General features: G+C 37.5%; 1 protein-coding gene across 3 annotated transcripts; it reads right to left on the minus strand.

Annotated features, from left to right (window-relative positions):
* Positions 1-494: 494 nt before the first annotated feature.
* LOC105284967 (neuroglian) lies at positions 495-26,486 on the minus strand. 3 transcript variants are annotated; one of them, XM_026973350.1, is made up of 14 exons: positions 25,865-26,486; positions 23,049-23,128; positions 22,892-22,915; positions 21,959-22,091; positions 6,753-8,168; positions 6,194-6,654; positions 5,708-6,067; positions 5,341-5,599; positions 4,934-5,254; positions 4,572-4,791; positions 3,227-3,383; positions 2,863-3,135; positions 2,283-2,375; positions 495-1,979 (listed from the first exon to the last, which is right to left on the minus strand). In XM_026973350.1, exons 2-13 carry the CDS (start codon positions 23,101-23,103, stop codon positions 2,284-2,286), a joined length of 3,771 nt encoding a protein of 1,256 aa, XP_026829151.1. In that variant the 5' UTR covers positions 23,104-23,128; positions 25,865-26,486; the 3' UTR covers positions 495-1,979; position 2,283. The 3 variants fall into 3 exon arrangements, with proteins under 3 accessions (XP_026829151.1, XP_026829150.1, XP_026829152.1); XM_026973349.1 differs by lacking the exon at positions 2,283-2,375 and having other exon boundaries at positions 784-1,979; XM_026973351.1 differs by lacking the exons at positions 2,283-2,375; positions 22,892-22,915 and having other exon boundaries at positions 784-1,979.

The raw sequence follows: 26,486 nt of genomic DNA on the forward strand, positions 1-26,486 counted from the left end.
TCGATTACGTTAACTTAACGGTTATATAAACAAATTGTACAAATTGTACTTAAAGGTCTAAACAAATTTTAACATCTCTCATACACTAAGTAATAATAATTATAGTTGCTCTGCTGTGATATAGTCGCGTTCTTTTAAGAGAATTGCTCATAATAATTCATAATTAATATATAATGTCTCTCTTTCTCTCTCTCTCTCTCGCTCTCTTTCTCATTCTCTCACTTTCTCTCTCTCTCTCTCTCTCTCTCTCTATATATATATTTATATTTCTTATAATGTTTTTAATATATTAAATAATCATATAGCGCACATTATCTTACACAAAATTATTAGATTATAATAATAATAAAATTACCAAAAAAGCAAGATATAAACTCAAAAATAAAAATAAATTTCATCAAAGCATGTCTCGCATACAAAAGCAACAATTACTTAGAGGCCTTGCGATTTTTGTTATCTATATACTATAGTGCATATCTTTCTTTTAATATTACTTTATCCATAATTATTCTTTCGCGTACTTTTACTGTCCACGCATACGCGTGTCCACTCGTGTGTATCCGTGTCTCTGTGTACATGTATGTCGCGTACGTGTGTTTGTTAATGATGAAAGAGTGTAAGTGCATGATAATTGTAGATTATTACTTGTTCATTTAGATTTGGCCCTTTCTCGGCAGAGTAAAAATTGATTGCGGCTAAAGATTCTTAGAACAACCGTCTATAGAAGATTAAAGTTAAAATCAGTCCAAGCCAGATTGTGACACCATCGTTATATATTATTTCCATAATTTTTAAGTTTGCATGTAACTGTATGTAACAACTGTACGAGTGATGTATCGCACGTTATATATTTGTGCACTCTTAATAAGACTGCACGCAGTGGACAATTTTACATATTTATATCTATAATATATGTATATGTATATATGTATATTCAGTACGGAAATTCGTACATTATAATCTACCTTTTTTTAATGCGGATAATATAGTTCTATGTACAAAGTACAAGACTAAAGACATTCCCTGTATGCAGCGATATTTCAAATACTCTAGCAATAGTCGGAAATCTTGAAGAATGGAACGCCAAAGGCGAAACTATACTGCTGGGATGAATGGAGAAATCACTTGAATAACGTCACTTTTGATGTCACTTTTGGGAATCAATTTACAAATTCCTTTTATCACAGCAGTACTCGCTATTAAAAGATAGACATTGATCAATAAATTTACAAATCAATTACATGCAACCTTAAAAGTGTTTGTCCAATTCGAAACACCAGGAACATTGCAAAAAATTTGTATATCTCGTCACTTTCTCTCATCACAGTGTCAAACTCAATCTGGCTCTGTCAAATATTATGGTCAATGCTAGAATAGTATCTACGGTACTATTTTCATAATAGCTTGCACGCTATGAAACACCTACGGTTTTTGGGTTTTATAATTAAACGTAAAAAAAGACATTCTTTTCATCAGCGTCGCGATATGACGAGGAACGATAATGATTATAACAAAATGCTGTTTTTCACGTAGAATTCACTAGTGAAACGTTGGGAATGTTTGTACAATCATTTCGGTAACTCGGATCAGGTCGTATCCAGTTATTGCACATGAAAACTTTGTCGAAATTTACCAAAAAAAAAAAAAAAAAAACAAACGTAAAACACAGTCACACGATTTCTACAGAAACTATAAAACCCAAAACCAGAGTCTAATTGGCAGTATAGTGTTGGACGTTGCGCCCAGCGCAAGGTGCATAGCAGAGCTGCTGCAGCAGTCAAGGATCAAGAGATCCTTAACCGTAATGACAAAATGTTTTTGTTTTTTTATGTGTGTATTTTTTTAATGCGCCTTTGATTAAGATAGTTGCAGATGTTAGACGTACGTGGCCATAGTACCAGTCGGAATGGGTGGCGTTTCCTCTGGTCTACCTTTAGGTCCATATTGTCCGATAAAGGATCCATCTTCCGTGAAGCGTCCTGGAACAGACACCGGATTCATATTAATTCCTGTTATTTACGTCGCACATGCATGAAACGTGCGTAATATGTTACACGCTGTGATCGATATTGTACACGATGCCGCAGAGTGCGCACCCTACCCTTATTTTAACGACAAACTCCTCGGCAAATTCAACGTTGACTTATCCTTGCTATAAATGTTGAGGGGGAAACCTACAATTTTCCCCACTTTTCAAATTTCCAATGTTATCGTGCGTGTTGCTTTAAAAAATGCGGCTGTAGCGATGCAAGTTTTAAAGAGACGTTATCTGTTGGACTTACCTTAGACTAGAGTGGCAAACGCTTGCGAATTTGGTTCCTGCTTATGATGCTGACCATACTGACCGATAAAAGAACCATCTTCGTTCATGCCCTCTATAGTGAGTCAAGCAATGAAGCAAACAAAATATGTAGCAAATTCAAAATAAAAATCTTTTATTGTAAAAGCAAAAATATAAAATGTTGCTCGAATGAGTAATGCCAGCTCATGTAAAATCGTGGCTGCAAAGTGCATACGTCGTACGAAAAGAAAGAGCTCGCATGAAGAGACAAGAAAAGTTTTAACAAATGTGACAATAACTCCAGTTGTGTTTACACAAAAACGAGAGACTCGCAACTACATGCTTTTTGCACGAGAAAATATCAAAAGATCTAGTGCAGCTATAATTTGCCTATAAATGAAGTAATCGTAACAATAATAAACAATAATATCTGGCAATACGTACGCAGCTAACTTGTTACCTTGTAATAATCAAGAATCAGGCGCGCACTTCAAACGCACTAGATGTCTTTAGCAATTCTCTCTTTTGTATTTTATATACGAGTTTTACATGTAAGCAAAAATTCGAGATCTATCACCGACCTGTATCACCGTCGCCGTATTCCGCCATCGAGTCGGTATCGGATTCAGGATGTTTACCATCTTGGTGAGAAGACGACGCGAGAGACGCGCGTCCACCAGCTGACTTGGTATCTAACGGTTGCGAGTACTCGTGGAAACCACCCTCGTCGGGATAATCGCCGCGTCCGGCGGCCAATTCTCGCTCGTGCACCGCGTACTTCCCTCCTCTATTTCGCTTAATTACGCACACTATGATCAGTACTAGGAGAAGGATGGCGATCGCCAGCATCATTCCTGCGAGAACACACGTAGCAGTGCTTTTTTTATGCCAAACTGACAGAATGCAATCCTAAACTCTTCGGGAAAAACAAGAAGCAACGTTTACCTATGAACCAGCCAGCTGTCGCAACATTCTCCTTTGGCTGGATGATGGGTCCTTCGCTGCTCGTCTCTATTTCTTGAGGAGCACTTTCGCTCAAGTAATCGCCATCGACGGCAACGACCGACATGATGTAAACTTCGCCGCTTTGGAGACCGCGAATCTGCACGATTTTACGTTCCTCCTCGTTAATCGCGTACTTTATTTAGAGGAGAATCCCCTATTACGAGATATGCTCCTAATATGAGATAATGGGGTTTCTGCTAAACTAGTGAGAACCATCTGTTAATTCCACCATGAACTTATTACTCTTGGTGTAAAATGTATTTAGTGAAAAATTCATTGTTCGTTATTGCGTTTAGCCTTTGCAAGAAAAGGTTTGTGGAATTGTCAACATGTCAAAGGAACTTAAGGTAAGTCTTTAAACCCTGTTTATTACATAATAAGGAAATGGTTGGCAATAAATTCAGTATGCAATGATAGAGTAGAATCGTAGTAACAGAAAATACGCGATTTGTTGAATTGCTTAATTGTAGAAGTTAGATTTCATGATCGCGGAACCGCTGGGCATGTGGCTCGTATAATGAGATATTCAGGGTACTCTTAATATGAGATCATTATTGCTCGAATATGAAGATTATGTAGTGTAATAAAAAGAAAGAAAATACTACTTAAGGTTAAAGAAAAGTTAATACGAATTTTTGTGTATTTAATTTTTATAGAATCTGACTATGGGGTTAGAGAAACGAGGAAGCGTCGACAGTGGAATCGTGAAGATTTGGCGAAGGCTGTGGCAGCAGTATTTTTATAAAAATATCTAATAGTTTTTTACTTGCAATACTGATGTATTTTGCACTTTTAACACCGATTTCTCGAGGTATCTTATATTAGGAGCACACTTTCGCGATCTTGCGTAAAGCTCTTTTTTCAAATTGTTTTAATTTTCAGAAAAAATAATATTAAAATTAGATTTTTCATTTGACCAACCTAAAGCTTATTAAATTCTCTTCAAGAGAACGTATTACATTTTTAAATTCTGCCTATAGATTTCCTTACATTCGGCAAAATCGATATGGTATCTCATAATCGGGGACTTTCCTCTACTTTATTTGTCAGAATTATTATTGTCTCGAATTATTGTATCGCGATAAAAAGCTATCGGAATGCAGGTACATGTATAAATGCAATATTAATTTGATAGTTGTACGTTGTACTCCAGGACCGCTCTGACAGGGAAATATTGGGAAAAGCTTTGTCTAGAACTCTGCACAAGTCTGCTTGGAAATAACTCCGCGATTACACGCGATACGTAGACGATTATCGCGGTTACTGCAAACGAGTGTATACATACCTCGATAGTATTCGATTGAAATTCGGGATCTGTCATCAAGGATATCGTTTCGCCCTTGGGTCTATATTTGACGAAGAAATGACTTCCTGGATTACCATTGAGATTCGGTAACCAGATGATTCTCACGTTTGCGTATCCATTCTCTGTCGGTACAGTTTCCCACGTGAATTGTGGAATGTCGGGCCGTAGGGATGTTCGTGTCTTTTGTTCGATGAAATAGCTACGGAGATCGGATATCAAGAAGCATGAACAACACGTACGCGACAACGGATAATATTTACTGTCTTCATCGACACGTAAAATTGCATTACGTGCGCGCGCGGAGTTTCGTTTATTTCCAAATAACACGCGATGTTACTTACTCATTGCCCTCGCCGACCCTGGTTGTAGCGCGTATATGGACACGGTATTTCGTTTCGGGCGCTAACGCGGCTAATTTAGCGTTCGTGGCGTACGGATCCATGATATGCGGCTTCCTCTCGAGCAAGGTCTCCAGTTTGGTGCCATTCACAACCTGATAGTAAATCCTGTACCCAGTTAAAACGCCGTTGGGCTCCGCGGGCCGCGTCCACACAAGGTACAGGGCGCTAGATCCCATGGGAAACGCTTCGAAGCTTAGTACCGTTCCCGGCACTCCTTCCGGTGTATCGAAGCTCAAAGTTTCGGACGCGGGACCAGTGTATCTGCGGATCACGTCGAGGCAGTTAACGACACGTTTCACGCGGCAATTACGAGCGACGCACCAGTAAAAAGTTGTGCATCTCGTTACCTGCGATTGTAAGCGACTATCCTTACGAAATTCTTGCTATACGGGACGAATTTGGTGATCAACGCGTGAGTTCTATTCCCGCCGGGAACGTCGATCTGCCGCATGTTCTTCTCGCCTTCCTTCTCCGTCCACGTCTGAATCTTGTATCCTTGCAACTCGCCCCTCACGGATTCCTCCGGTACCGGACTCCACGACAGCAGAGCGGTTGTGCTCGATTTGATTTGGTTCAATGTAAAGTTACCGGGTGCTTGCAGAGGTACTAAAATTAAGAATACTTTTTCAATCGCAGAGCTAATATGCTGTACGCGAGAATTAGCGACAAGCGAGTGGTCCTAATGGATGATGGAGAAATTTGGTTCATGATTACCGTCTTCTCCGGAGTAACCGATAACCTCGGTAGGCGTAGTTGGACACTCTCCTTTCACGTTAATCGCAGCGACTTTAATCCTGTATCTCTGGTAAGTAGGCTGATTGTCCACCTGCAGGCTATTTTTCCGCCAGTCGTTTATATCTAGTATGGTCCAACTCTCCCCTGGTATGTCTCTCTTGTAGTACACCCTGTACATGAATCTGGGGGCGTTGTGCTCTATCTGCGGCATGGTTGTCCAAGAAATAACCAAATTCTGAGGTGTAGTGCCGTTGCCCATAACGTTGTCCGGATTTTTGAAAGGAACGTCCGGTAGAGTGGTGCAAATGACGTGGCTGTGCGCTGACGGCGTAGATGGTCCTGTAATATCGAGAGAGACGCATCGATTTATAACATTAAATCCCGAGGACTAATTTTACACACGTTCGGAGCAACGCAAGCGCTTGAAATAATCGTTCGTTACGAAAAGATGATGACAAGGTTTACCTATTTTATTCCACGCGAGAACGCGGAAGGTATAATTGGCCCAGGGTGACATCGGCACCAGATGTGTCTGCTCGGTGGCTGGGACGAAATCCTTGGCTATCTCCCAAGTATCCGGCGTAAAGCTAGTGTTGTACTGGATAGTGAATCGCAGAATGGGGGCTCGATTATCACCCATGGGTATCCAGTTAACAAGTGCCTCGTGTGAATAACACTTGACGTTGCGCAAACTCGGCGCGTTAGGCACATCCTGAACTATCAGAGTCGCTTGCGCTCTCGCTTCGTCCAACTCGGTATGCGCGACGCACGTGTAGATACCGGAATCCAGTTCGGTCGTTTTTGTAATCATCAAGGAGTAATCGGTGCTGCGCACGAACCTCGGTTCCATCTCGAAGTCTATCGGCTCACCGTTACTCAACCAGTCTATCGCGAGCGTTAGAGAGGAATCGGTAACGGCGTTGCACCTAAAACACATCAAAAGGAAAAATGTAAGAACAACAAGAAGAAAAAAGACTCAAGTGTCAATCTTTATTATCAACAATTGGTTCTGATAAAATCGTACCTGAACGTGGCAGTGGAGCCAGCGGCGACTTCGTAGTCCTCTGGCTCATCCGTTATCCTTGTGTGCTCCTTCACCACCAATTTGGCGGATGCTTCTACCTCGCCGAATTTATTGGAAGCATGACACGTGTAATTACCCGCGTCCAAGAAGATCACATTTTCAATCTCCAAGTCGCCCGTATCTAGGGTCTTGTAGCGGCCGCCGGTAAGTTCTTGCCTGTTCCGGATCCACTTGACCTCGGGTTTAGGCGCGCCGAAGACGCGACACGTAATTCGTACAGTCTTGCCGTCGACAGTTTCCATATCGGTGGGTGGTTGCGTGATGTCCGGGTCAAGCGCTAGCACATTCACGTACACGTCCTTGTACACGTATCCCAGTGAATTGGTAGCGTTGCATCCGTAATTTCCCGTGTCCTTCTTCACTAGCTTCTCGATGATGATGGAGTTCGGCGTGACCCTTCTTCTGCTGTTTGGCGGTGCCTCCGATATCGGCTTGCCGTTGTGAATCCACTTGATCTCGGGAACCGGCACTCCGCTAGCCTCGCACCTTATTTGCACCGTCTCGTCCTCCGCGGCGTTCACGATCTCCGGCTCGACAGTGAAGTACGGCACGGCCATTACTTGCAAGTGTACGGAGTACGACTGGGCTGTTCCCACTCCGTTCGACGCTTCGCAGGTGTACGTTCCCTCGTCCTCGAAACTGACGTGTTTTATGATAAGGGACTTGCCGTAGTTGCCTTGAGTGATCCTGTCGCTCGGTCGGAGCAATTGGCCATTTTTGCTCCACACGATCTGTGGCAACGGCGTCCCTCCGAATATGCAATACAGTTCCACCTTCTTGCCACGCAGGGCGACTTCGTTCTTCCTGGTAACGTATTGCCTCTCGGGAGGGTGCTTGTTTTGACCGGCGGAAGCGCCCGTGGAGATAACGTTCAGCAAGACTTTGTTGCCCAGCTTGTATTCGTTTCTGAACACTGACGTTGCGGCGCAGGCGTAGTAAAAGTCATCCGAGGCATCGTTCCTCGTGACGTTGCTGAACCAGAGATTTCCCTCAGGATCCAGAGTCATCCTCGAGTTATTGATCGACTTGATACCACCGGCGATATCCTGTATCAACCAATAAACGTTTGGCTTGGGCCAGCCATCGGGTGGCTGGCAAGTGAGTTTAAAGGGTGAACCCTCGTTCGCGTTCAACGTAATCGGATTTTCGTCTTTGAACGAATTCAACTCGGCTTTCCGAACGAACACCGAGTTCGACGTAGCTATGCCCCATTCGTTCTCGGCGAAGCATTGATACTGTCCTAAATCTTCGTCTCTTGGTCTCGAGATTACCAAGGTGCCTCTACCAGGTTGCTGGGAAATGCGATCGTCGTATGCTGGCCATTCAAAGTTTTTTCCATTTTTGATCCAGCGGTATCTATGTAGAAGCATGTACATGTGTATACATTAGTATTTTGACGCATATTTAAATTGCGTCATTCACACAACACACATTCTGCTCTCTTAAAATAAATATGTTTAAATAAATATAAATTAAATATTACAGTGAACGGGTATCTCATACTTGCGCATAAACAGTATGTCATGTTGGGACATAACGGTAAAAAATGATAAAAAATGATAAAAAATAATAATTTATTATACAGGGTGTCCCGGGTTTTAACCGACAAACTGCGGGAGCATATTCTACTAGTGGAAATAAGAAAAATTCTTATATCGAGTTTGCTTAGAAATGCTTTATTACAAAGTTATAAACCAATATTGAAAAGGAATATGAGATAAGTAACAACGGAACATAGTGTAGAATTTGCAAGGTCGAAGATGTTTAAGTTACGTGTATTCACATGTATTCATGTTCACTATGTTGAAACGATTCAGTATGATTGTTACTTTCACAACAGTAGCCGTTAGATTTCAATCGTCGTGTCAACTAGCAATTACTATCAGAATGCCAAAAGTGTTTTCAAATGAGGAATACACCGATATTCATTTCGCGTACGGATTCTGTGACGGAAATGCACGAGCTGCCGTACGAGAGTATCAACGTAGATTTCCCAACAGGAGAGTACCAGATAGATTTAAAGCAACGAATTACTAATTCAGTTACTGAGATGCAACACAATTTTCAGGAATGTCGCACTGTAACAAATTCTGTACTACGTCGATGTCTAGCTTGTATCGATGTGCAAGGACAACATTTTGAAATGCGTCACCAAATCATTGCGTAGATAATTTTTATTTTTGTGAAAAACTCCGTTGTTACTTATCTCATATTCCTTTTCAATATTGGTTTACAACTTTGTAACAAAGCGTTTCTAAGCAAACTCGATATAAGAATTTTTTCTTATTTCCACTAGTAGAATATGCTCCCGCAGTTTGTTGGTTAAAACCCGGGACACCCTGTATATATATATATATATAATATAATAAGAAAAAATTCTTATATCGAGTTTGCTTAGAAATGCTTTATTACAAAGTTATAAACCAATATTGAAAAAGAATATGAGATAAGCAACAACGGAACATAGTGTAGAATTTGGAAGGTCGAAGATGTTTATGTTACGTGTATTCACATGTATTCATGTTCACTATGTTGAAACGATTCAGTATGATTTTTACTTTCACAACAGTAGCCGTTAGATTTCAATCGTCGTGTCAACTAGCAATTACTATCAGAATGCCAAAAGTGTTTTCAAATGAGGAATACACCGATATTCATTTCGCGTACGGATTCTGTGACGGAAATGCACGAGCTGCCGTACGAGAGTATCAACGTAGATTTCCCAACAGGAGAGTACCAGATAGATTTAAAGCAACGAATTACTAATTCAGTTACTGAGATGCAACACAATTTTCAGGAATGTCGCACTGTAACAAATTCTGTACTACGTCGATGTCTAGCTTGTATCGATGTGCAAGGACAACATTTTGAAGTGCGTCACTAAATCATTGCGTAGATAATTTTTATTTTTGTGAAAAACTCCGTTGTTACTTATCTCATATTTCTTTTCAATATTGGTTTACAACTTTGTAACAAAGCATTTCTAAGCAAACTCGATATAAGAATTTTTTCTTATTTCCACTAGTAGAATATGCCCCCGCAGTTTGTCGGTTAAAACCCGGGACACCCTGTATATATATATATATATAATATAATAAGAAAAAATTCTTATATCGAGTTTGCTTAGAAATGCTTTATTACAAAGTTATAAACCAATATTGAAAAGAAATATGAGATAAGTAACAACGGAACATAGTGTAGAATTTGGAAGGTCGAAGATGTTTATGTTACGTGTATTCACATGTATTCATGTTCACTATGTTGAAACGATTCAGTATGATTGTTACTTTCACAACAGTAGCCGTTAGATTTCAATCGTCGTGTCAACTAGCAATTACTATCAGAATGCCAAAAGTGTTTTCAAATGAGGAATACACCGATATTCATTTCGCGTACGGATTCTGTGACGGAAATGCACGAGCTGCCGTACGAGAGTATCAACGTAGATTTCCCAACAGGAGAGTACCAGATAGATTTAAAGCAACGAATTACTAATTCAGTTACTGAGATGCAACACAATTTTCAGGAATGTCGCACTGTAACAAATTCTGTACTACGTCGATGTCTAGCTTGTATCGATGTGCAAGGACAACATTTTGAAGTGCGTCACTAAATCATTGCGTAGATAATTTTTATTTTTGTGAAAAACTCCGTTGTTACTTATCTCATATTTCTTTTCAATATTGGTTTACAACTTTGTAACAAAGCATTTCTAAGCAAACTCGATATAAGAATTTTTTCTTATTTCCACTAGTAGAATATGCCCCCGCAGTTTGTCGGTTAAAACCCGGGACACCCTGTATATATATATATATATAATATAATAAGAAAAAATTCTTATATCGAGTTTGCTTAGAAATGCTTTATTACAAAGTTATAAACCAATATTGAAAAGAAATATGAGATAAGTAACAACGGAACATAGTGTAGAATTTGGAAGGTCGAAGATGTTTATGTTACGTGTATTCACATGTATTCATGTTCACTATGTTGAAACGATTCAGTATGATTGTTACTTTCACAACAGTAGCCGTTAGATTTCAATCGTCGTGTCAACTAGCAATTACTATCAGAATGCCAAAAGTGTTTTCAAATGAGGAATACACCGATATTCATTTCGCGTACGGATTCTGTGACGGAAATGCACGAGCTGCCGTACGAGAGTATCAACGTAGATTTCCCAACAGGAGAGTACCAGATAGATTTAAAGCAACGAATTACTAATTCAGTTACTGAGATGCAACAAAATTTTCAGGAATGTCGCACTGTAACAAATTCTGTACTACGTCGATGTCTAGCTTGTATCGATGTGCAAGGACAACATTTTGAAGTGCGTCACTAAATCATTGCGTAGATAATTTTTATTTTTGTGAAAAACTCCGTTTTACTTATCTCATATTTCTTTTCAATATTGGTTTACAACTTTGTAACAAAGCATTTCTAAGCAAACTCGATATAAGAATTTTTTCTTATTTCCACTAGTAGAATATGCCCCCGCAGTTTGTCGGTTAAAACCCGGGACACCCTGTATATATATATATATATATAATATAATAAGAAAAAATTCTTATATCGAGTTTGCTTAGAAATGCTTTATTACAAAGTTATAAACCAATATTGAAAAGGAATATGAGATAAGCAACAACGGAACATAGTGTAGAATTTGGAAGGTCGAAGATGTTTATGTTACGTGTATTCACATGTATTCATGTTCACTATGTTGAAACGATTCAGTATGATTGTTACTTTCACAACAGTAGCCGTTAGATTTCAATCGTCGTGTCAACTAGCAATTACTATCAGAATGCCAAAAGTGTTTTCAAATGAGGAATACACCGATATTCATTTCGCGTACGGATTCTGTGACGGAAATGCACGAGCTGCCGTACGAGAGTATCAACGTAGATTTCCTAACAGGAGAGTACCAGATTTAAAGCAACGAATTACTAATTCAGTTACTGAGATGCAACAAAATTTTCAGGAATGTCGCACTGTAACAAATTCTGTACTACGTCGATGTCTAGCTTGTATCGATGTGCAAGGACAACATTTTGAAATGCGTCACCAAATCATTGCGTACATAATTTTTATTTTTGTGAAAAACTCCGTTGTTACTTATCTCATATTTCTTTTCAATATTGGTTTATAACTTTGTAATAAAGCATTTCTAAGCAAACTCGATATAAGAATTTTTTCTTATTATATTATATATAATATATATATATACAGGGTGTCCCGGGTTTTAACCGACAAACTGCGGGAGCATATTCTACTAGTGGAAATAAGAAAAAATTCTTATATCGAGTTTGCTTAGAAACGCTTTTTACAAAGTTGTAAACCAATATTGAAAAGAATATGAGATAAGTAACAACGGAGTTTTTCACAAAAATAAAAATTATCTACGCAATGATTTGGTGACGCATTTCAAAATGTTGTCCTTGCACATCGATACAAGCTGACATCGACGTAGTACAGAATTTGTTACAGTGCGACATTCCTGAAAATTGTGTTGCATCTCAGTAACTGATTAGTATTCGTTGCTTTAAATCTATCTGGTACTCTCCTGTTAGGAAATCTACGTTGATACTCTCGTACGGCAGCTCGTGCATTTCCGTCACAGAATCCGTACGCGAAATGAATATCGGTGTATTCCTCATTTGAAAACACTTTTGGCATTCTGATAGTAATTGCTAGTTGACACGACGATTGAAATCTAACGCTACTGTTGTGAAAGTAACAATCATACTGAATCGTTTCAACATAGTGAACATGAATACATGTGAATACACGTAACATAAACATCTTCGACCTTCCAAATTCTACACTATGTTCCGTTGTTACTTATCTCATATTCCTTTTCAATATTGGTTTATAACTTTGTAAAAAGCATTTCTAAGCAAACTCATATAAGAATTTTTTCTTATTATATTATATATATATATATATATACAGGGTGTCTCAGGTTTTAACCGACAAACTGCGGGAGCATATTCTACTAGTGGAAATAAGAAAAAATTCTTATATCGAGTTTGCTTAGAAATGCTTTATTACAAAGTTATAAACCAATATTGAAAAGAAATATGAGATAAGTAACAACGGATTTTTTCACAAAAATAAAAATTATCTACGCAATGATTTAGTGACGCATTTCAAAATGTTGTCCTTGCACATCGATACAAGCTAGACATCGACGCAGTACAGAATTTGTTACGTACGACATTCCTGAAAATTTTGTTGCATCTCAGTAACTGAATTAGTAATTCGTTGCTTTAAATCTATCTGGTACTCTCCTGTTGGAAATCTACGTTGATACTCTCGTACGGCAGCTCGTGCATTTCCGTCACAGAATCCGTACACGAAATGAATATCGGTGTATTCCTCATTGAAAACACTTTTGGCATTCTGATAGTAATTGCTAGTTGACACGACGATTGAAATCTAACAGCTACTGTTGTGAAAGTAACAATCATACTGAATCGTTTCAACATAGTGAACATGAATACATGTGAATACACGTAACATAAACATCTTCGACCTTCCAAATTCTACACTATGTTCCGTTGTTACTTATCTCATATTTCTTTTCAATATTGGTTTATAACTTTGTAATAAAGCATTTCTAAGCAAACTCGATATAAGAATTTTTTATTATTATATATATATATATATATACAGGGTGTCCCGGGTTTTAACCGACAAACTGCGGGAGCATATTCTACTAGTGGAAATAAGAAAAAATTCTTATATCGAGTTTGCTTAGAAATGCTTTATTACAAAGTTATAAACCAATATTGAAAAGAAATATGAGATAAGTAACAACGGATTTTTTCACAAAAATAAAAATTATCTACGCAATGATTTAGTGACGCATTTCAAAATGTTGTCCTTGCACATCGATACAAGCTAGACATCGACGTAGTACAGAATTTGTTACGGTACGACATTCCTGAAATTTTGTTGCATCTCAGTAACTGAATTAGTAATTCGTTGCTTTAAATCTATCTGGTACTCTCCTGTTGGGAAATCTACGTTGATACTCTCGTACGGCAGCTCGTGCATTTCCGTCACAGAATCCGTACACGAAATGAATATCGGTGTATTCCTCATTTGAAAACACTTTTGGCATTCTGATAGTAATTGCTAGTTGACACGACGATTGAAATCTAACAGCTACTGTTGTGAAAGTAACAATCATACTGAATCGTTTCAACATAGTGAACATGAATACATGTGAATACACGTAACATAAACATCTTCGACCTTCCAAATTCTACACTATGTTCCGTTGTTACTTATCTCATATTTCTTTTCAATATTGGTTTATAACTTTGTAATAAACATTCTAAGCACTGATTAAATTTTTTTTAATTATATTATTATATATATATACAGGGTGTCCCGGGTTTTAACCGACAAACTGCGGGAGCATATTCTACTAGTGGAAATAAGAAAAAATTCTTATATCGAGTTTGCTTAGAAATGCTTTATTACAAAGTTATAAACCAATATTGAAAAGAAATATGAGATAAGTAACAACGGATTTTTCACAAAAATAAAAATTATCTACGCAATGATTTAGTGACGCATTTCAAAATGTTGTCCTTGCACATCGATACAAGCTAGACATCGACGTAGTACAGAATTTGTTACGGTACGACATTCCTGAAAATTTTGTTGCATCTCAGTAACTGAATTAGTAATTCGTTGCTTTAAATCTATCTGGTACTCTCCTGTTGGGAAATCTACGTTGATACTCTCGTACGGCAGCTCGTGCATTTCCGTCACAGAATCCGTACACGAAATGAATATCGGTGTATTCCTCATTTGAAAACACTTTTGGCATTCTGATAGTAATTGCTAGTTGACACGACGATTGAAATCTAACAGCTACTGTTGTGAAAGTAACAATCATACTGAATCGTATCAACATAGTGAACATGAATACATGTGAATACACGTAACATAAACATCTTCGACCTTCCAAATTCTACACTATGTTCCGTTGTTACTTATCTCATATTTCTTTTCAATATTGGTTTATAACTTTGTAATAAAGCATTTCTAAGCAAACTCGATATAAGAATTTTTTTCTTATTATATTATATATATATATATACAGGGTGTCCCGGGTTTTAACCGACAAACTGCGGGAGCATATTCTACTAGTGGAAATAAGAAAAAATTCTTATATCGAGTTTGCTTAGAAATGCTTTATTACAAAGTTATAAACCAATATTGAAAAGAAATACGAGATAAGTAACAACGGATTTTTTCACAAAAATAAAAATTATCTACGCAATGATTTAGTGACGCATTTCAAAATGTTGTCCTTGCACATCGATACAAGCTAGACATCGACGTAGTACAGAATTTGTTACGGTACGACATTCCTGAAAATTTTGTTGCATCTCAGTAACTGAATTAGTAATTCGTTGCTTTAAATCTATCTGGTACTCTCCTGTTGGGAAATCTACGTTGATACTCTCGTACGGCAGCTCGTGCATTTCCGTCACAGAATCCGTACACGAAATGAATATCGGTGTATTCCTCATTTGAAAACACTTTGGCATTCTGATAGAATTGCTAGTTGACACGACGATGAAATCTAACGCTACTGTTGTGAAAGTAACAATCATACTGAATCGTTTCAACATAGTGAACATGAATACATGTGAATACACTACATAAACATCTTCGACCTTGCAAATTTCATATCTATACTTATTTGTTTCTTTGTCATTCGTTTAAATTTTTTCTTATTTCACTATAGAATATGCTCCCAGTTTGTCGGTTCATTTCGCGTAACGGATTCTGTGACGGAAATGCACGAGCTGCCGTACGAGAGTATCAACGTAGATTTCCTAACAGGAGAGTACCAAGATTTAAAGCAACGAATTACTAATTCAGTTACTGAGATGCAACAACAATTTTCAGGAATGTCGCACTGTAACAAATTCTGTTACTACGTCGATGTCCCAGCTTGTATCGATGTGCAAGGACAACATTTTGAAATGCGTCACCAAATCATTGCGTAGATAATTTTTATTTTTGTGAAAAACTCCGTTGTTACTTATCTCATATTTCTTTTCAATATTGGTTTATAACTTGTAATAAAGCAATGTTCTAAGCAAACTCGATATAAGAATTTTTTCTTATTATATTATATATATAATATATATATATACAGGGTGTCCCGGTTTTAACCGACAAACTGCGAGCATATTCTACTAGTGGAAATAAGAAAAAATTCTTATATCGAGTTGCTAGAAATGCTTTTTACAAATTATAAACCAATATTGAAAAGAAATATGAGATAAGTAACAACGGATTTTTCACAAAAATAAAAATTATCTACGCAATGATTTAGTGACGCATTTCAAAATGTTGTCCTTGCACATCGATACAAGCTAGACATCGACGTAGTACAGAATTTGTTACGTACGACATTCCTGAAAATTTGTTGCATCTCAGTAACTGAATTAGTATTCGTTGCTTTAAACTATCTGGTACTCTCCTGTTAGGAAATCTACGTTGATACTCTCGTACGGCAGCTCGTGCATTTCCGTCACAGAATCCGTACACGAAATGAATATCGGTGTATTCCTCATTTGAAAACACTTTGGCATTCTGATAGTAATTGCTAGTTGACACGACGATTGAAATCTAACAGCTTACTGTTGTGAAAGTAACAATCATACTGAATCGTTCAACATAGTGAACATGAAACATGTGAATACACGTAACATAAACATCTTCGACCTGCAAATTCTACACTATGTTCCGTGTACTTATCTCATATTCTTTTCAATATTTTTATAACTTTGAATAAAAGCATTTCTAAGCAAACTCGATATAGAATTTTTCTTATTATATTATATATATATATATATATACAGGGTGTCCCGGGTTTTAACCGACAAACTGCGGGAGCATATTCTACTAGTGGAAATAAGAAAAAATTCTTATATCGAGTTTGCTTAGAAATGCTTTTTACAAAGTTTAAACCAATATTGAAAAGAAATATGAGATAAGTAACAACGGATTTTCACAAAAATAAAATTATCTACGCAATGATTTAGTGACGCATCTCAAAATGTTGTCCTTGCACATCGATACAAGCTAGACATCGACGTAGTACAGAATTTGTTACAGTGCGACATTCCTGAAAATTTGTTGCATCTCAGTAACTGAATTAGTAATTCGTTGCTTTAAATCTATCTGGTACTCTCCTGTTGGAAATCTACGTTGATACTCTCGTACGGCAGCTCGTGCATTTCCGTCACAGAATCCGTACCGAAATGAATATCGGTGTATTCCTTCAAAAAAATTCTTATATCGAGTTTGCTTAGAAATGCTTTATTACAAAGTTATAAACCAATATTGAAAAGGAATATGAGATAAGTAACAACGGAACATAGTGTAGAATTGCAAGGTCGAAGATGTTTAAGTTACGTGTATTCACATGTATTCATGTTCACTATGTTGAAACGATTCAGTATGATTGTTACTTTCACAACAGTAGCCGTTAGATTTCAATCGTCGTGTCAACTAGCAATTACTATCAGAATGCCAAAAGTGTTTTCAAATGAGGAATACACCGATATCATTTCGCGTACGGATTCTGTGACGGAAATGCACGAGCTGCCGTACGAGAGTATCACGTAGATTTCCCAACAGGAGAGTACCAGATAGATTTAAAGCAACGAATTACTAATTCAGTTACTGAGATGCAACACAATTTTCAGGAATGTCGCACTGTAACAAATTCTGTACTACGTCGATGTCTAGCTTGTATCGATGTGCAAGGACAACATTTTGAAATGCGTCACCAAATCATTGCGTAGATAATTTTTATTTTTGTGAAAAACTCCGTTGTTACTTATCTCATATTCCTTTTCAATATTGGTTTACAACTTTGTAACAAAGCGTTTCTAAGCAAACTCGATATAAGAATTTTTTCTTATTTCCACTAGTAGAATATGCTCCCGCAGTTTGTGGTTAAAACCCGGGACACCCTGTATATATATATATATATATAATAAGAAAAAATTCTTATATCGAGTTTGCTTAGAAATGCTTTATTACAAAGTTATAAACCAATATTGAAAAGAATATGAGATAAGCAACAACGGAACATAGTGTAGAATTTGGAAGGTCGAAGATGTTTATGTTACGTGTATTCACATGTATTCATGTTCACTATGTGAAACGATTCAGTATGATTTTACTTTCACAACAGTAGCCGTTAGATTTCAATCGTCGTGTCAACTAGCAATTACTATCAGAATGCCAAAAGTGTTTTCAAATGAGGAATACACCGATATTCATTTCGGTACGGATTCTGTGACGGAAATGCACGAGCTGCCGTACGAGAGTATCAACGTAGATTTCCCAACAGGAGAGTACCAGATAGATTTAAAGCAACGAATTACTAATTCAGTTACTGAGATGCAACACAATTTTCAGGAATGTCGCACTGTAACAAATTCTGTACTACGTCGATGTCTAGCTTGTATCGATGTGCAAGGACAACATTTTGAAGTGCGTCACTAAATCATTGCGTAGATAATTTTTATTTTTGTGAAAAACTCCGTTGTTACTTATCTCATATTTCTTTTCAATATTGGTTTACAACTTTGTAACAAAGCATTTCTAAGCAAACTCGATATAAGAATTTTTTCTTATTTCCACTAGTAGAATATGCCCCGCAGTTTGTCGGTTAAAACCCGGGACACCCTGTATATATATATATATATAATATAATAAGAAAAAATTCTTATATCGAGTTTGCTTAGAAATGCTTTATTACAAAGTTATAAACCAATATTGAAAAGAAATATGAGATAAGTAACAACGGAACATAGTGTAGAATTTGGAAGGTCGAAGATGTTTATGTTACGTGTATTCACATGTATTCATGTTCACTATGTTGAAACGATTCAGTATGATTGTTACTTTCACAACAGTAGCCGTTAGATTTCAATCGTCGTGTCAACTAGCAATTACTATCAGAATGCCAAAAGTGTTTTCAAATGAGGAATACACCGATATTCATTTCGCGTACGGATTCTGTGACGGAAATGCACGAGCTGCCGTACGAGAGTATCAACGTAGATTTCCCAACAGGAGAGTACCAGATAGATTTAAAGCAACGAATTACTAATTCAGTTACTGAGATGCAACACAATTTTCAGGAATGTCGCACTGTAACAAATTCTGTACTACGTCGATGTCTAGCTTGTATCGATGTGCAAGGACAACATTTTGAAGTGCGTCACTAAATCATTGCGTAGATAATTTTTATTTTTGTGAAAAACTCCGTTGTTACTTATCTCATATTTCTTTTCAATATTGGTTTACAACTTTGTAACAAAGCATTTCTAAGCAAACTCGATATAAGAATTTTTTCTTATTTCCACTAGTAGAATATGCCCCGCAGTTTGTCGGTTAAAACCCGGGACACCCTGTATATATATATATATATAATATAATAAGAAAAAATTCTTATATCGAGTTTGCTTAGAAATGCTTTATTACAAAGTTATAAACCAATATTGAAAAGAAATATGAGATAAGTAACAACGGAACATAGTGTAGAATTTGGAAGGTCGAAGATGTTTATGTTACGTGTATTCACATGTATTCATGTTCACTATGTTGAAACGATTCAGTATGATTGTTACTTTCACAACAGTAGCCGTTAGATTTCAATCGTCGTGTCAACTAGCAATTACTATCAGAATGCCAAAAGTGTTTTCAAATGAGGAATACACCGATATTCATTTCGCGTACGGATTCTGTGACGGAAATGCACGAGCTGCCGTACGAGAGTATCAACGTAGATTTCCCAACAGGAGAGTACCAGATAGATTTAAAGCAACGAATTACTAATTCAGTTACTGAGATGCAACAAAATTTTCAGGAATGTCGCACTGTAACAAATTCTGTACTACGTCGATGTCTAGCTTGTATCGATGTGCAAGGACAACATTTTGAAGTGCGTCACTAAATCATTGCGTAGATAATTTTTATTTTTGTGAAAAACTCCGTTTTACTTATCTCATATTTCTTTTCAATATTGGTTTACAACTTTGTAACAAAGCATTTCTAAGCAAACTCGATATAAGAATTTTTTCTTATTTCCACTAGTAGAATATGCCCCCGCAGTTTGTCGGTTAAAACCCGGGACACCCTGTATATATATATATATATATAATATAATAAGAAAAAATTCTTATATCGAGTTTGCTTAGAAATGCTTTATTACAAAGTTATAAACCAATATTGAAAAGGAATATGAGATAAGCAACAACGGAACATAGTGTAGAATTTGGAAGGTCGAAGATGTTTATGTTACGTGTATTCACATGTATTCATGTTCACTATGTTGAAACGATTCAGTATGATTGTTACTTTCACAACAGTAGCCGTTAGATTTCAATCGTCGTGTCAACTAGCAATTACTATCAGAATGCCAAAAGTGTTTTCAAATGAGGAATACACCGATATTCATTTCGCGTACGGATTCTGTGACGGAAATGCACGAGCTGCCGTACGAGAGTATCAACGTAGATTTCCTAACAGGAGAGTACCAGATTTAAAGCAACGAATTACTAATTCAGTTACTGAGATGCAACAAAATTTTCAGGAATGTCGCACTGTAACAAATTCTGTACTACGTCGATGTCTAGCTTGTATCGATGTGCAAGGACAACATTTTGAAATGCGTCACCAAATCATTGCGTACATAATTTTTATTTTTGTGAAAAACTCCGTTGTTACTTATCTCATATTTCTTTTCAATATTGGTTTATAACTTTGTAATAAAGCATTTCTAAGCAAACTCGATATAAGAATTTTTTCTTATTATATTATATATATATATATATATATACAGGGTGTCCCGGGTTTTAACCGACAAACTGCGGGAGCATATTCTACTAGTGGAAATAAGAAAAAATTCTTATATCGAGTTTGCTTAGAAACGCTTTGTTACAAAGTTGTAAACCAATATTGAAAAGGAATATGAGATAAGTAACAACGGAGTTTTTCACAAAAATAAAAATTATCTACGCAATGATTTGGTGACGCATTTCAAAATGTTGTCCTTGCACATCGATACAAGCTGGACATCGACGTAGTACAGAATTTGTTACAGTGCGACATTCCTGAAAATTGTGTTGCATCTCAGTAACTGAATTAGTAATTCGTTGCTTTAAATCTATCTGGTACTCTCCTGTTAGGAAATCTACGTTGATACTCTCGTACGGCAGCTCGTGCATTTCCGTCACAGAATCCGTACGCGAAATGAATATCGGTGTATTCCTCATTTGAAAACACTTTTGGCATTCTGATAGTAATTGCTAGTTGACACGACGATTGAAATCTAACGGCTACTGTTGTGAAAGTAACAATCATACTGAATCGTTTCAACATAGTGAACATGAATACATGTGAATACACGTAACATAAACATCTTCGACCTTCCAAATTCTACACTATGTTCCGTTGTTACTTATCTCATATTCCTTTTCAATATTGGTTTACAACTTTGTAACAAAGCATTTCTAAGCAAACTCGATATAAGAATTTTTTCTTATTTCCACTAAGTAGAATATGCTCCCGCAGTTTGTCGGTTAAAACCCGGGACACCCTGTATATACATATTACATTATCTCTCACATTTAAATTTCGAATTTTTAATTTTTAATTTTTACTTTCTGATATTTATTCAACACGGCAGAAACTTTGTCTACGTCGCCGCGATATGTCCAAGTCGGACACTGTATCAGTGATGCGGCTTATTTCATACATCCTAAAGCTATGAGGTCATCTTGGTAATTAAGATGACTAGCCGGCTGTGCACCGACTTCTCTGCACTGCGTAAGACGAATACACACTCCACGTGAGTGCAACGGAACTTTAGGAATGAGACGCTCACGAAACGCATTTTCCGTTCTTGAACAATTGGCTAGTATCAAATTGTTTTAGATAATAGCCATTTCCTTGATAACGCATGCATTTGGTAGAGCCAAAAGACGTTCGAGATACGATATCTCATGAAACAGGAAAGGCGCGACATATTTTATGTATCTCTTATGGAAATAGAATGAAGAATAAAGAGGGAAAAAATGAAAAATACATACGTTGGAGCTGGTTCTCCCTCAGCTTCGCATTCAATTAAAAATGGCTTATCATTTTCATTGATCTTCGCTTGAACTACTTGAAACAGCTGCTCATCGGTCGGTGGTTGTTTAGATATTCGTGGTGGCGATTGAACTAATAAACAATAAATGTGTCAATTATTATCTAGACTACTAACACAATTATATATATTTTTCTAATAACACAATTATATTTATATATTATATAATCGTGTTATTATAAAACAGATAGATAAATTAGTAAGAAAGGCACACAAATGTAAATCTAAACAGAGACAAATGAGACACATTTAGATATATCTCAGTAGTAGTAGTAGCAACTTTTGTAACAAATAATTTTGTTTTAACAAGTAACTGCGAACTTTAGCACTTATAATCATAAGTCATTCATAGTTTGCTATAAATTGCGTTTATATGCATGTATCTGTGTGTGAGTGTGTGTGTGTGACACATTGAGAGAATGTAGAAAAAATAGAGATACGAAAAAATTTATTTTGTTTGTTGTTAATTGTTTGTTAATGCAGTATATGTACAAAGACATACATTTTAGAAAGTGAGGGAATCGAAAATCTATAAAAATATATCTATAAAAAGTCTATATCTATAAAAATAATACATCTATACAGCTCGTACAGAAAAATTATGCACAATTTATGTATTTAATATGCTTCATAAAATTCTTCGTGTGTCTTGACAATCGAAAGTCTATGCACAGATATAATTGGCAAATGCAAAAATACATAAAAGTGTATATCTATATATACACACACACACATGTATGTACATGTGATTATACAAAAGCATAGCACATCCCCGTGTATAACTCCTTTCCCACAAAATTGTCTGGTGTACATGAAACTAACTTGTAACAAAAAGCAGAAATACTTATATAATAATTTCTGTAATACTTTTCACCTTCTACATAATCCGGGAGACGTACTACAATTAAAAATTAAGAGTTACAATCTTAATGTCGAAATTTATCGTAATTCATAACGTGACAGGACCAAGATTATAGTAAAAAAAACAAGAATTAAAATAAAAAAAGCAAATTTAAATTGTTCCTACTCACTTATAGCTGATGCCTGCAATGCCAGCATAGAAATGATGCACACGGTGAGCCTCATGGTTACTCCGTATCCTTCAAAAGCTCTGTAAACCAATTTTTTACTATCAAAAATATAAATAAAAATTATCAAGAGAAGCGAATGAAACAAAACCGAATGTCCACTTCGGAAGAGTTCACAAGTAATCAACAAACAAGACGCGATACGCAAATTTACTCAAATTGTTTTTCATAAAATTTTCAAGAAAGTGATTTAATTTCTCCAATCACATGTTCATTAAATGAAGAAAACGTACGTTAATGTTACGCGTGCAAACGTGTTTTTTTTCTCCTGAATTAAGGGGGTATTCTAGTATAGCATGTCAGAAAAATCGAATTTTTTTGGCATATTTTGCAAGTACATGGTATGGAAAATATGTCTGCGAGAAGATTTAGCCCGATTCGCAAAATTAACAAAGTAATAGCACCTAATAGAAAAAAACCTCTGGCGCGCGCTCGGCGGTTGGACCGCGCGGCACACACCAGAGCATTGTGTTAGTATTTTAGGTAGGATCGGAAGATCGTTATTCTTTGAAGGTCGTACATTTTAATTGGAGCCTTTGTATAGTACAGGTTACATAGTACAATGAATCTCTAAGTTCATTGATTTGGACTTTTGCTCCAAAACATCTCCACGCTGGCGTGAAAGTTGTTGAAATAGCAACATTCCTGGCAGTTATAATTTTCAATAAAGGATTTATGCCAATTTTCAAACTTATGAACGTGATGGGAGTTAGTATTGGTCAGCAAGCGGTGATGTACGCAAACTCCCGGAACGAAGCTCGTATCGCCCGCTCGGGGCGGCGCTCCACTAACTTCTCTCGAGATCAGAGAATGAATCGCAGGGAAGAGAGATCAGCTCTGCAGGACTTCTACGAACAAGAGGAATGTCCCCTGTATGGCCCTGGACTAGCCGATTGATCGTAAGTAACATTATCTCTATGTAATCAGTATGAAAAACTTTAAACGTGTTTTTCTCGAAACCATGTTTCTCAAATTGGTTCCCATGATATCTCAAAAACCAGTTAATCAATTGACTCAGGCTTTTGCACACATCTTCAGTATATGTGTGGTTATAGCCCCTACCACAATCAAGTCGAAATATTGTTTTTTGGAATTTCTACAGCCCTTCAATGGTGAAAAAAATGGCACAAATCGAAACTTAATTTTCTCAATGAAGTCATGTTTTAAATTTTCAACATTTTTTTTTCATTCTGGTACCTGCTATAGCCACACTCATACTAATTAAGAATCTCTTTGGTTTTTTTGTTTCAGATGAGCAGAACAGCTGAAATCATGGGAACCATGGACCAACTTTTTTTTTTCATGTTCTTATTTAATATCATGTGCAGCGATTATTTATAGTTATTGTCTAATACAAAAATTTGGAAGCATACACCAAATATGTATGAATAAGCAGGGAAAACCCTGCCTCAAAAAACATACTTTTTTCAAAAAAAATTCACCAAAATAGCATACAAATTCCGCTTTTACACTAGGATACCCCCTTAATGATAGATCTCTTTGGTTTTTTTGTTTCAGATGAGCAGAACAGCTGAAATCATGGGAACCATGGACCAACTTTTTTTTCATGTTCTTACTTAATATCATGTGCAGCGCTTATTTATAGTTATTGTCTAATACAAAAATTTGGAAGCATACACCAAATATGTATGAATAAGCAGGGAAAACCCTGCCTCAAAAAACATACTTTTTTCAAAAAAAATTCACCAAAATAGCATACAAATTCCGCTTTTACACTAGGATACCCCCTTAATGATAGATCTCTTTGGTTTTTTTGTTTCAGATGAGCAGAACAGCTGAAATCATGGGAACCATGGACCAACTTTTTTTTCATGTTCTTACTTAATATCATGTGCAGCGCTTATTTATAGTTATTGTCTAATACAAAAATTTGGAAGCATACACCAAATATGTATGAATAAGCAGGGAAAACCCTGCCTCAAAAAACCTTATACTTTTTTCAAAAAAATTCACCAAAATAGCATACAAATTCCGCTTTTACACTAGGATACCCCCTTAATGATACATCGTTCATGACGTTCACATGCTCCATATATTTACTCTCTCGCTCTATTGCGGTAAACACAAAATCGCACACACGTACACGAGACGCGCGTGCGCTTACATATTCCTGCACCCTCCCCCCATCCTCGCAAGATCGAAGCTGACCCAATTAACCAAATTTTCAAATTCGCCGGGATGTTATGAGGCGGCGGTTGCTAATGGTGACGCGAGAAATGGGCGTGCACCCGCGCCGATGAAAACGAAAAAACGCCAATAGGTACATTCTCTCTACACATGTATATCCCCTCGTGTGTCACACCGATCGATCGTCGTACGATTTTCGGAAACTCGATTTCAGTCGCGATGCGTCGGGAACTCGCGAGAATTTTGAAGGCCGCGACTTTAAACTTTCATCTGCCGCATCGACGACGACGGTCGCGATGATCTCACTCGTCCCCCGCAGCCGCGGGTTTGCGAATAAAAAAACCGTTTCGGATGCGGATTTGGCGAGCTGTGCGAGTCCCACGACCAACGGGCGCGTCGTCCTTACGGAAGGAAATCGGAGACGTCTCGGCGACGCGACGAGCAGCGGCGGGAAGTGTCACGGGAGGGCAGGGCAAAAAGCGGGCACACCCGCGAGATTGCATTGATCGTCGATGCCCGTGTCCGTCCACGCCTGTACGGGTCGCTTCCCGTCGCTCCTCGTCATCGCGGGCGAGGCAGGCCACGATCGTCGGCAGCGGCCGTCGACTTACCGATCCTGGACACTCGGTGGCACGTCGCAACGTCGAAAAACTTATCACCAAGGCACCATCGCAAACCCGCTACGGAAACCACCGACTGGGATATATACGTAACTCGCCGTTACGGTACCGCACCGTTGTGCGCGTCCGCTCGCGTGATGTGTGTGTGTGTATACGCGCGTATATATGGCGGCGCAACTCCCGTCGGCGACTTTGATGTTGGTGCCGCCGGAACGGAAAACGCGCATGCGCGAGTAAGAAACTTTTTCTCCTTTCCTTGCGCCTCTCCTTTATTCCCTCTCTTTTCCTCTACTGTCGAGAATTATACCTGAAAAGAAGACCCGTCGTTCGATAGTGCCGCGTGAATGAAAATAAAAAGACGTCGGCGACGTAACAGCGCCTAGCTTTATAGTTTTTGACTTTTTATCTTATAATAATTAAAGTCCTCGGCTGCTGATTCATATTTGAAACCAGATCCATTTCTGATCCGCCATTGAGTCACACTACTGCCTCATTGTCTAAAACACAGTAGAGGCACAGTATATCAGTAGCGCGACTCCTTGTCGGCGACTTTGATGTTGGTGCCGCCGGAACGGAAAACGCGCATGCGCGAGTAAGAGACTTTTTCTCCTTT

Source organism: Ooceraea biroi, chromosome 10 (genome assembly GCF_003672135.1).
Source record: "Ooceraea biroi isolate clonal line C1 chromosome 10, Obir_v5.4, whole genome shotgun sequence".
In the NCBI taxonomy this organism is placed as follows: Eukaryota; Metazoa; Arthropoda; class Insecta; order Hymenoptera; family Formicidae; genus Ooceraea; species Ooceraea biroi.

Coding starts and splice junctions, on each gene's coding strand:
- LOC105284967 (XM_026973349.1), bottom strand. CDS start 23,103: ATGAGGCTCACCGTGTGCATCATTTCTATGCTGGCATTGCAGGCATCA. Junction 8,169..21,958: donor GAGGGAGAACCAGCTCCAAC/GTATGTATTTTT, acceptor GCTTCTACATAG/ATACCGCTGGATCAAAAATG. Junction 4,792..4,933: donor AGGGTCGGCGAGGGCAATGA/GTAAGTAACATC, acceptor CGATCTCCGTAG/CTATTTCATCGAACAAAAGA.